The sequence below is a fragment of the Antennarius striatus genome, chromosome 18 (genome assembly GCF_040054535.1).
Source record: "Antennarius striatus isolate MH-2024 chromosome 18, ASM4005453v1, whole genome shotgun sequence".
Classification (NCBI taxonomy): domain Eukaryota; kingdom Metazoa; phylum Chordata; class Actinopteri; order Lophiiformes; family Antennariidae; genus Antennarius; species Antennarius striatus.
Window position 1 is genome coordinate 382,501 of NC_090793.1, and position 11,272 is coordinate 393,772.

The 11,272-nt window shown below is 56.9% G+C and overlaps 2 protein-coding genes across 4 annotated transcripts; one reads left to right on the forward strand and one right to left on the reverse strand.

The window, feature by feature from the left end:
* The first annotated feature begins 2,489 nt into the window (after positions 1 to 2,489).
* Positions 2,490 to 5,958, forward strand: gorasp1a (golgi reassembly stacking protein 1a). The gene is made up of 8 exons (XM_068341124.1): positions 2,490 to 2,665; positions 3,520 to 3,600; positions 3,768 to 3,971; positions 4,051 to 4,137; positions 4,422 to 4,552; positions 4,620 to 4,749; positions 4,827 to 5,058; positions 5,140 to 5,958. Exons 1-8 carry the CDS (start codon positions 2,603 to 2,605, stop codon positions 5,466 to 5,468), a joined length of 1,257 nt encoding a protein of 418 aa, XP_068197225.1. The 5' UTR covers positions 2,490 to 2,602; the 3' UTR covers positions 5,469 to 5,958.
* Positions 5,959 to 6,112: 154 nt separating this feature from the next.
* LOC137612530 (WD repeat-containing protein 48) lies at positions 6,113 to 10,767 on the reverse strand. 3 transcript variants are annotated; one of them, XM_068341094.1, is made up of 18 exons: positions 10,692 to 10,767; positions 10,017 to 10,157; positions 9,863 to 9,938; positions 9,579 to 9,791; positions 9,402 to 9,490; positions 9,224 to 9,325; positions 8,934 to 9,158; positions 8,778 to 8,852; positions 8,575 to 8,677; positions 8,407 to 8,504; positions 8,229 to 8,336; positions 8,016 to 8,112; positions 7,537 to 7,632; positions 7,345 to 7,450; positions 7,185 to 7,272; positions 7,032 to 7,108; positions 6,776 to 6,962; positions 6,113 to 6,703 (listed from the first exon to the last, which is right to left on the reverse strand). In XM_068341094.1, exons 1-18 carry the CDS (start codon positions 10,737 to 10,739, stop codon positions 6,608 to 6,610), a joined length of 2,025 nt encoding a protein of 674 aa, XP_068197195.1. In that variant the 5' UTR covers positions 10,740 to 10,767; the 3' UTR covers positions 6,113 to 6,607. The 3 variants fall into 3 exon arrangements, with proteins under 3 accessions (XP_068197195.1, XP_068197194.1, XP_068197193.1); XM_068341093.1 differs by having other exon boundaries at positions 9,863 to 9,941; XM_068341092.1 differs by having other exon boundaries at positions 9,863 to 10,157.
* Between the last annotated feature and the right edge of the window lie 505 nt (positions 10,768 to 11,272).

Here is an 11,272-nt window from a genome sequence, read left to right on the forward strand (position 1 = left end):
GGCCACACGGTGGGTGGGGATTGGTTCACGTCGGTCAGATGATCTGTTCACTAAGTCCAACGACCTCCAGGTCTATTATTACACTGGACACAGGTCAAAGGTCACCATCAGAGACCAGCAGCTCCCGGACACGGGGGGGGGGCAGGTGTGCGTCAGTCGCCCCCATCAGTAAACACATAGCAATGCATCGACCACCAGGTTATTTAGGACGCTCCTGGTCACCACGGTAACCTGACCCTGACATCATCACCCTGTGGTGACGAGGAGGAGGACTCACCTTCATGCAGCCCCTCCCTCACAGAGGCACCCACCAGGACGACTGGGGGCCTGGACGCTCGGCCAGAGGATGCTGGGAGTCCGTTGGTGGGGGTCCATTCCCCCTGGGGGGTCCTCTGTGGAGAAATCACACAGGTGGAAGCAGAGTGGGTGTGGTTTGTCAGTATATATATGCGTGTGTGTGTATAGATCAGGTATTCTCACACACCTGAGTGGGCGTGTCCTTAAGGGGGGCGTGGTGAAGCTTCCCTCCTTGAGGGGGGCGGTCTTTCTCAACTTGACCTCCAGGGGGCGCTGTTCCACTCCACCTGCTGACGGTCTTGCACTCAAACAGGGCGCAGAGGGCTTTGGTTCCTGCCCCCTCCCTCTGGGGGAGGAGGTCCATGGAGCGGCTCCTGGACAGGGCGGGGTCCAGGGCGGAGCCCAGGGCGGGGCCCACCCTGCTCACCGCCCACCTCCACCTCCCATCCACACGCTCCTCTGGCTCCTGGAGGTGAAGCCCCGCCCCTACAGGCCCCCTCAGGTGGGTGGAGCTTTGGTACCTGTCAGGAGGGTAGACATCCCATCACTGTCCTGCTGCTGTCTGACCAGCGGGGGGCGCCAGCGAGCCTCCAGATTCAGAACTTACTGCTGCACCAGCTGAGACACGGTCAACCTGTCCGTGGTCCACCAGTCCCCCCGGGCCCCAGAGAGGCCCCCCAGGGACCGGGTCCTCCTCAGGACAAACGTCTCCATGGCAACGCCGTCAAAAGCACCTGAAAGGAGAGTGTCATTAACGCCAGAGCTTCCTGTCAGACGGTCACCTGACATCACATGATCCTGTCAATGTCACATGACTGTTAACGTCACATGACTTTGTTAACGTCACATGACTCTGTTAATGTCACCTATTAACGTCACATGATCCTGTCAACGGTCATCAACCAGTGTAGAAGCACACCATCGCTAAAACATCAGAGTAGAACCTCACCTGAAGAGCAGAACCTCACCTGAGGACCCTCATCTGAGGAGCAGAACCTCACCTGAGGACCCTCATCTGAGGAGCAGAACCTCACCTGAGGACCCTCATCTGAGGAGCAGAACCTCACCTGAGGACCCTCACCTGAGGAGCAGAACCTCACCTGAGGACCCTCACCTGAGGAGCAGAACCTCACCTGAGGAGCAGCTGTAGCGGTCGGTGCTTCTCCGCCCGTGGCTCCTGCGTCTGGAGGCTTCATCTCAGACTCAGCGGTTTCTGGGGGCCAAAGTCCGTCCACGCCGTGTGACCGGGGCCTCCTGGGCGTGACTCCGCCTGCGGATCAGCTGATCTTCACGAGAACAAACCAGCTCAGCTCCTCCTCTGATGCATGCTGGGACCTCATCTGTCCCTCCACCCTGGTGGTGTCACCTGTGAAGCGACCAGGTGATGATGTCAGCAGGCCGCTGGCGCTCACAGGTGATTACCCCATAAATCACCAGTTACACCGCTAGCACCCCCTAGCGGAGCTGCTGGGTATTACATCCACCTGGAACACGTCTGAATGACGTCATTAACTAGCGCCTCCTAGTGGAGATGGGATGTCTGATTCCGTCTTTATGATGACGTCACGTTTCCTCCTTGTGTGATTGTGGAAAACCTCCTGGCGGCAGGAAGTCATGTGATCACAAGCACCTGATGGACCAATGAGGTCCAGGTGATGGAGGGACGACGTAGAGCTGCAGTGACTCATCAATCCTGATGATGATGACGATGAGTCATGTTGATGAAGGTAATCATGATTCATTTCCTGTCCGTCCTCTAAATAGTAACGGGACTACATTTACTGTAGAGCACATAGTCCGGTTCCACTGGGTCTCATCTGTTAACTTTTAATCATCTCAGTGCTTAAACAGCTAATAAAAACAGGATCAACTGAAATAAAAGATAAATAAAAGGATAAATGAATTTTTACTATGTATCCTGAGGAAACCATGAGTGGACCAGCATCACGTGACCTTCATGTTCGCGTTAGCTTCAGGTGTGGTGACGTACCGTGACGACAATGCTGTCAAAAGGCGTTCTTCCTCTGGTGACGTCACCATTGATTCACCATCGGTTCATAAATATCATCACGCGTTTAAGGGATGTCCGTTATCGTGACGTCATTAAATAAAGATTAGAACATTAAGTCGTGTCCGTACGTCGGTGGTAGTTTCGGATCGATTAGCTGTGTCTGGGAGCTGGAGTTCGACTCCGGCGGGGCTCGACTGGTTTGGACTACAAACAAGATGGCCGCGGACTGTGAGCCGTGCTAATTCCCGGACCGTCTCGTTGGTGCTGACCGGTTTCGGACCGTTCCCGGTGGCGATGGGTTTGTCTCAGAGCTCGGAGGCTGCTGAAGGAGGGACGTTCGGCTACCACGTCCACGGCGTAAGACCCGCGCGGCTTCCGCCGGCTAGCGGATGCTAACAGATAGCCAGCTAAGCTAAGTAGCTGCTATGTTGCTGCCCGCCGCCAAAACCCGTTTATTTACACAAATAACGATTTAAACAGGAAGTCAGGTTAGTGGCTTCAAGGCGAGACATGTGACGTAATTACAATACTGAGGTCACTCCATGAGAACACGTCATCATCAGTGGCTAATGTGGCGGCTAACGCACATTTAATGAGCTTAAATCAAGCCTGAATCAACAAATAGAATAAAGGTGCTTTAAAGAAGATCAGTGCGGACTTCCGTGTGTGTAGACCGGAAGACAAACTTCTGTTTCCGTTTTGTGTTTGTTAAAGGAAGGATTTAGTTTGTTATTGAAAACTTTGTTTTCAATAAAACGTGATTGTATTTTCATTTGTCTGGATACTTCCTCCCTCCCGGACATTTTATTATTGTTTTATACAATCAGTCACAGAAAAGGATGATGATCTATCACAGCTGCAGGAAGTAACACGTAACAGTCAGTAAATATCAACGACCAGTCAGTAAATAACATGTAAGGGTCAGTAAATAACATGTAACAGTCAGTAAATAACATGTAAGGGTCAGTTAATAACATGTAACAGTCAGTTAATAACATGTAACAGTCAGTAAATAACATGTAACAGTCAGTTAATAACATGTAACAGTCAGTAAATAACATGTAACAGTCAGTTAATAACATGTAACAGTCAGTTAATAACATGTAACAGTCAGTTAATAACATGTAACAGTCAGTTAATAACATGTAACAGTCAGTTAATAACATGTAACAGTCAGTTAATAACATGTAACAGTCAGTAAATGGTTCCAGGTGCAGCCCAGCTCCCCAGCAGAGAAGGCGGGGCTTCAGCCCTTCTTTGACTTCATCCTGTCATTGGACAACAGGAGACTAGTGAGTGTCTCCATAACAACATAGAACACATAGACTGTTTGTTACCGATGGTGACGCCTCCTTTCTCTGCTCCTCTCTGCTCCTCTTCATTCCTCTCTGCTCCTCTTCATTCTTCTCTGCTCCTCTTCATTCTTCTCTGCTCCTGCTGGATCTTCTCCCCCCACCAGAACGAGGAGAACGACCTCCTGAAGGAGGTCCTGAAGGCCAACATGGAGAAGGCGGTGAGGATGGAGGTGTTCAGCACGAAGACCATGAGGGTCCGGGACCTGGAGGTGGTGCCCAGCAACATGTGGGGGGGGCAGGGCCTGCTGGGGGCCAGCGTCCGCTTCTGCAGCTACCAGGGAGCCAATGAGAACGTCTGGCACGTCCTGGTGAGCGTCCTCTCCTGTTGGGGTCAGGGGTCAGGGGTTCAGCGCTCACCTCTTGTTGCCTTGTGACCCACCCCTGCAGGACGTAGAGGCCAGTTCCCCCGCCTCGCTGGCAGGGCTCCAGCCGCACAGCGACTACATCGTGGGGGCCGACCAGGTGCTGCAGGACGTAAGCAGGGCGCCGCGCTAGCGATTAGCTCCACCTGTTAGCCTGGTGTTAGCTTCATGTTAGCCTGGTGTTAGCTTCATGTTAGACTGTTGTTAGCTTCATGTTAGCCTGGTGTTAGCTTCATGTTAGTCTGGTGTTAGCTTCATGTTAGCCTCCTGTTAACCTGATGGTAGCTTCATGTCAGCCTGGTGTTAGCCTTATTTTAGCCTGATGTTAGCTTCATGTTAGCCTAGTATTAGGTGCTAGCCTCCTGCTAACCCCCTGACCTTTAGCCTGTGTTGCAGCCAGACGACTTCTTCTCGCTGATCGAGGCTCACGACGGGAAGCCGCTGAAGCTGCTGGTGTACAGCACGCTAACGGACGGCTGCAGGGAGGTGCTGGTCACGCCCAACGGGGCGTGGGGGGGCGAGGGCAGGTGGGTACCGCCCACACAGGACGGCTCCTCATTGATGATGATGTTCTGACGGCTTCTGCTCTCCCAGCTTGGGCTGTGGCATCGGCTACGGTTACCTGCACCGGATCCCGGCTCAGTCCGATCCGCCGGCTCGGAGCCCCTCCCCCGTCCCCCAGGAGGACCCGCCCCTGAGACCGCCCACCCACGGGTTCACAGAGGTCAGTGTGAGGTCATGCTAGGTTCAACTTCTGGAGGATCGGCTCCGTGACGTTGACGGGTTCTCACTGTGTTCCAGGCGCCGCTGATGGCCCCACCCACCCCCACTGAGGACCCCCCACTGGACCTGCAGCAGCTCAGCTTTCAGGAGGCTCCTCCCCCCATCAGGAGGGTCCTGGACCCAGGTCAGGTGACCACACCAGGTGACCCTGAGGGGGCGGCGCCGGACCGACTGGACCTGTCCGTGTCTTCCATCGACATGACCAGCACGTCTCTGGCCGTCAACGAGGACCAGGACGTCTCCGGTGGGGGTGAGTCTGGAACCAGAACCAGAACCAGATCCTGGTCCCACCTCAGAACCAGAACCTCACTCTGGACGCTGCCCCCTGCAGGCGAGCTGGAGGACAGCGACTCGGCGCCGGACGTCCAGATGGACCAGAGCTCCCAGGAGGTGGACGTCACGCCTGTCCCGCTCCCAGCAGCTGATCCTCCGGTCGCCTGGGCAACGGATACACCGCTTCCTGTCTGTGGATCTGCTGTTAGTCCATCGCCCCCCCTTGCAGACCCCCCCGTTCAGGGAGTCGACCTCCTCCAGGCTGACGAGACGGCGCCGGACGACTGTTACACTGAGGATGGGGCGAGTCCAGATGAGGCTCCGCCCCCTCATCATCATCCTCACTGCAGCCAGGAGAGTGATGAAGAACCAGAGGAGCTGCAGTGAGGAGGGTCACTGGGGGTCACTGGGGCGATGAGGAGGAGGGGCTTCATCAGTCAGGAGGGTGGAGTCAGTGTGATCATCATCATCCTACTGAGGGTTCACACCGTCACACGCTGGTGGGCGTGTCGCTCGAGGATGATGACACGTGACTGGTGGGCGGAGCCTGGAAGCTTTCCGAGAGGAACCATAGGGTCACCAGGTCATCGACTCACTTTCATAGAAACATCCAGTCTGCTCGTCTCCACACCCCTGGACACGCCCCCAGACACACCCCTGACCCTGTGCTTTGTGGATCTATGCAACAGGGGGCGCGGCGGCTCGCTGCCCGTCTCAGGAGGGTGTGTGTTTTAGCGGTAGATGCTAGAGTGTAAAATAAGAAGGTATTTTTGCAGCCGTTTTCTGAATCTGTAGGTTTTATTTTTATGTTATCAGAATGAGAGCAGACGGCTGATGGAGGTCAAAAGGTCACGATTAAACGTCTCTCCACCCCAAACATTTAGCGTCAATCAGTGTTAAACATTCCAATTTATTTCTTTCAGTGCCTAAAATATACATATTTCACAAGTTATTACAACCAGGGGGGCCAATCAGAGCTCACGTCTCTGTCGTCATGGCAACATCAGCTGAGGACAGTTTACAATGAGACGACTTCCTGCCGACACGACGATGACTTCACCTTGGTGATCTAAATGAAACCTACATGAGAAGAGCCCCGCCTCCTGGGGCCACGCCCCTCAGGGTCACACCGGTGACCTGAGCAGGTGAGCATGAGTTAACGTCAACACACAGATTTACAGAGAGGGTTTCCCCATCGCCACGACGACCCGGATGCTGACATCCTCAATGAGCTGCAGGTTCTGGGTCGGGGTCACGAGGAGCGTCAGGGGGGATAATGGTGGGAGGGGCTGTACAGGAGGGTCGATGGTGGGAGGGGCTGTACAGAACCAATCAGGTGAGGGGAGGGTCCGACGTCTGAGGGACGCGACCAGAAACCAGGAGAGGAGACGTCTGGAATGTACGAGAACCGACACGCCGTACGACTTCCTTGTGCGTGAACGAGCGCCAGACGGCGATCAGAAGGGGGGGGGGTGACTGGCGAATGACGGAGACTTCCTGCTTTGACGCGGGGACGGGGCGGGGCTTCACGTGGACTTCTGGCGGTAGTGAAGCGTCAGGTCGCCACCGCTCTTCCAGATGAAGTGTTTGACCGTCCTCAGGTCCATGTTGGGGTCCAGCACCTGTGGGGGGGACACAGACAGGTCAGGACCAGAGCCCGGCTAGGGGGCGGAGCTAGGGGAGAGCGCCCCCACCTGGTCCTGACACAGCAGCTCGATCTTCTCCTCGGCCATCAGGGCCACGTCCTCCTCCTTCTCGGGCTCCGGCTTGTCGGCGGAGGCGCCGGCGCTCTGGGACTCGCTGTCCAGGTTGATGATCTTCTCGTAGACGTGCTCCATCACCTTCCTCACCTGCAGCATGTCGCTGGCCGAGAGGCGGTCCCTGCGGAACAGGGGGCGGGGTCAGAGCCTGCACCTGTAATCTGATTGCCGGTCACGTGACCACACTCACTTCTTGAGCGTCTTGGCCCCCGAGGACGAGTGGGGCTGCAGGTAGAACGGGATCTTGTTGAACTTGGGCATGTTTTTCTGGAACAGAGAACAGATCACATGACGCGGCTCTGGACCAATCAGGAGGCAGAACATCCTGTAGGGGAGGACTCACGTCCACGGTGATGTCGATGACCCACTGGGGGACCGTCTCGTTCAGCAGCATGGACTCCGTCTCCCCCCCGGAGTCCCGACAGAGCAGCCTGGGGGGGTGACAGCGTCAGCGACGGCTCTGATTGGTTCACGTGCTAACGTTAGCATTAGCGGGATGTTACCTGAACAGGGTTCTGCCTCCCGCCTCTCCGAAGATGACCGGGGTGTGTGGGGGCACCTGGAAGTAGCCGTTCCCCTTCTGGACCCGGTTCTCCTGCTCCCCGTTCACTGTGGGCACAGGAAAGCAGTGGTGACCCGGGGGAGGGGGGGTGTCCACTTACCGACAGGCAGGGGCGGGTCGCGACCCTCCTTACCATGGTTCACCTCGTTCTCCTCCTCGTCCATGGGATTGATCCGGGTTCTGGGCCAGAACTCCAGCAGAGCCTGGAGCAGCAGCCCCCCCAGGTTCACTGCAGGTACACAGGTAGCGTTAGCTTCAGGCTAGCTGCAGGTTAGCTTCAAGCTAGCTTCGGGTTAACATCAGCCTGGCTTCGGGTTAACTTCAGCCTGGCTTCGGGTTAACTTCAGCCTGGCTTCGGGTTAACTTCAGCCTGGCTTCGGGTTAACTTCAGCCTGGCTTCGGGTTAACTTCAGCCTGGCTTCGGGTTAACTTCAGTCTAGCTTCCGGCTAGCTCCTGCTGAGGACCCTGGGTAAACCCTGAGCTGTGGTTTGGACCTTCGGTTCCAGCTACACTACACAGCTACACAGACATGAGTTCTGCACACTCATATCTGTTGGATGCAGTTGGATGTGGTTGGATGCAGTCGGATGTGGTTGGATGGTTGCTCTTACACTTGGGGTCGGACCCGTCGGAGCTGGAGAACCCGGCGTCTTTAGCCGACACCCAGGCAGCGAAGCAGTCGCTCTCATCCAGCGTGATGGTCAGCATCTGTGGGACGAGACCCGTGAGACCAGAGCCGGCCCATAACAGATCCGGACCAATCAGGAAACAGAACCTGGATCAAAACCGTACCAGAAGCCCCCCCACTCTGCTCCAGGACTCACCCCCGTCTTCAGATCCACAGAGAACCAGTTTGGAACGTACACCATCTTGAAGCGCTTCTTGATCTCCTCGTCAAACTCCACCTTCCCCAGGTCCTCCCCCTTACAGGCCTGAAGGGAACCAATCAGAGTGGTGATTGGTGGCCGGTGGGCTCCGCCCCCAACTGATCAGGTGACTCACCTTCAGGACGTCCCAGAAGGCCACGTTGTTGTTGGTGTCTTTGGTGAGGATGTGCCTCTTGTCGTTCAGGATGTGACACTGGATGATGCTGGCGCCTCCTGTAACACAGTTCAGTCAGGGGGTGGGAGGGGCGGGGGCAGGGGGCGGAGCTCGGGGTCACATGCTCACCCTTGATGACCTGCTCCGGCTGCGTGCACAGTGGCGTGAGCGGCGTGCTGCAGTCGTTGTCGTACTCGCCCGACGAGCGGAAGTTGTGCATCGCCTTCAGAGACTGGAACAGGGGGGGGGGGGTCACAGGAGGGGTGGGGTCACGGGGGGGGGGGGTTAAGAAGGCTAAAGCCATTAGCGGCTAGCCGACGCCCAATGCTTACCCATTTGTTGACGGAAGACTTGGTGGTGGAGACCCAGATGGACGGGGGCGGGTCGGCGGACCGGTCCAGTTCCATCTGAGCAGGGAGGAACAAACGTGTTGCTATGGAAACCAGTTAGCACAGCGGCGCCACTAGCAGCCAGGACCCCCCACTCACCTTCAGCACCGGGGCCTTCTCCTCACAGATCAGCACGCGGATGTCGGGGTTCCTCAGGTCGGTGCAGTAGATCTTCTTGTCGCGGCCCCCCGAGTAGACGTGGGTGAAGGCCTCGTTCACCTGCAGCGCCCACACCCCCTCGTCGTGGACCCGGTAGGTGGCGATGCAGCGCTGCTGCCCCAGCGACCACAGCCGAATGGTCCCGTCAGAACTCCCCGACAGACACTGGACAGGAGGCGGGGTCAGAACCCACAACCAGCTGGAGCCTCACCCCCCCCAGGAGGACTCACCTGAGTACCGTCCCGGTTCAGCAGCAGAGACTTCACGTTGTCCGTGTGGCCCTTCAGCTTCATCAGTTTGGCACAGGTGCGGGGGTCCCACACCCTGAGGACCTGATAGAGGACGGGAGGGGGTGGGTTCACAGACGCTAACGGCTAACCGCTAACGGGGACCGGAGGAGGAACCGACCTTCTCTGTGGATCCAGACACGATGACCGTCCCCATCTGGTTCATCGCCAGCGAGTAGATGGAGTCCTTGTTCCCACTGAGGGAGGAGGCTGTGGGGACACGCCCACTTTAGGGTCAACACGCCCACACTGTCAGGTCACACACACACACACACACTGTCCGGTCACACACACTCACTGGTGACGGTGTTGTTGGAGGCGGTGAGCGCCGTCAGCGTGTTGACGTCCCAGAGGAAGATCTGGCGGTCCAGCCCGGCGGACGCCACCAGCTCCTTGTCGCGGGCGTAGGCCAGCGCCTTCACGTAGTCCTTGTGCGTCCTCAGCGTGGACATGCAGAAGCCCTTGTGGGCGTTCCACACCTTCACCGTCGTGTCCGACGAGGCCGAGATCACTGCGGCAGAGAGGGGTCAGCCGGGGGTCGGCGGGGCGGGGCCTAGGGGTCGGGGGGCGGGACGCACTCACGTGTTTTGCCGTTGCAGCAGAGCACGATGTCGTTGACCCAGTCGGTGTGGTGCTCCATGGAGGCGATGTACGGGTCCTGCTGGGGGGGGACACGACAGTCAGACGCGGCCGGGCCCAACGGGACCGGAGCGGGACCGGAGGGGGCCGGGTTTACTTTGTGCTGATAGACGCTCCAGATGCGGATGATGGAGTCCCTCCCGGCGGTGAAGAGCCGGTTCAGGGCCGGGTCCAGCTGCAGCGCGTTCACCCCGTTCCGGTTGTACTTCTCCACCTCGTCCCTAATGACGTAGGACACCTGGACACAACAGGTGACACTGGGGTCTGGTTCCGGTCCCCACACATCCGGTGTGAAGGGACACGCGTGTGACGTAAAGCAGGTCGGCTGATGACGTCATACCGGTCTTTAACCCCACCTGATTCAATCTATCGGCGCACTTTGACGTCAGCTCGCGACAGGAGCACCGGAACCCGTCCGGCTTCCAGCGATTAGACCGAGCCCGGACCCGTGTAGCTAACGGGCACCACCGGCATTACACCGCTCCCCCCGACCAGCCGCGAGCCACTTCCGGTGACCGGCGGCCGCAGCGGTTTGTTAGCGACACTGTGCAGCCCGCTAGCCGTTCGGATGCTAACGTTAGCACGGGACGCTAACGACTAACGTTAGCTAAACTAGCAAGATTAGCCGGCTCGAGCAGTGACCCGTTAGAGCCGCGCGGGCTTCCGGGTTCGGTTCCGTCCGCGCGCCACGAACAATTGACGCGCTTTTTAAAGCTAAACATGCTAACGCTACCGGTAGCGGGCGCGCGGCGGGGGCGTTCCGGTGGGTTACCTGGACTTTCCTCCGCCCAGCAGCATTCTGCCTGTGATGCGTCGCCATCTTGCATGTTGACAGTCACTTCAAGTGATGCGACATCCGGGACATATAGAGGCAGATGCAGCGGAGCATTATGGGTAGTGGAGTTTCTAGCGCTTTCCGTTGCTTTCTATCAGAAACGGGTTTTTCTGGGGGGGTTTTGTGTCAGAATTGAACGCCCCCTCTCACCGACGGGTTTAACAGAAATGTGGACTCAAAGTGATTATTGATCTGGTTCAATCTTATTGATAAGATCTTCAGCCTCACCATCACAAATTCATATTGCGTCAAGTGGTGACAGAACAAAATTATTAACAATATTAAGTAAATAAACATAACCAGCATTTTAATGTAGTTTTAAGGAGTGTGGTTGTCTTCCTCACCGAACCGAACACCGGTTCTACCGGGAAGCTCCCAGACCCTCCTTTATGGAGTTGCGGATACCGGCCGCTAGAGGGCGACAACGCCCCCTCCCTCCGTCCCTCCCACGCCCTCAGGTAGAACAGGTGAGTCCGGGGTTCGGTTGATTCGGTGCTCTCTGGTCGGTAGTCACATCC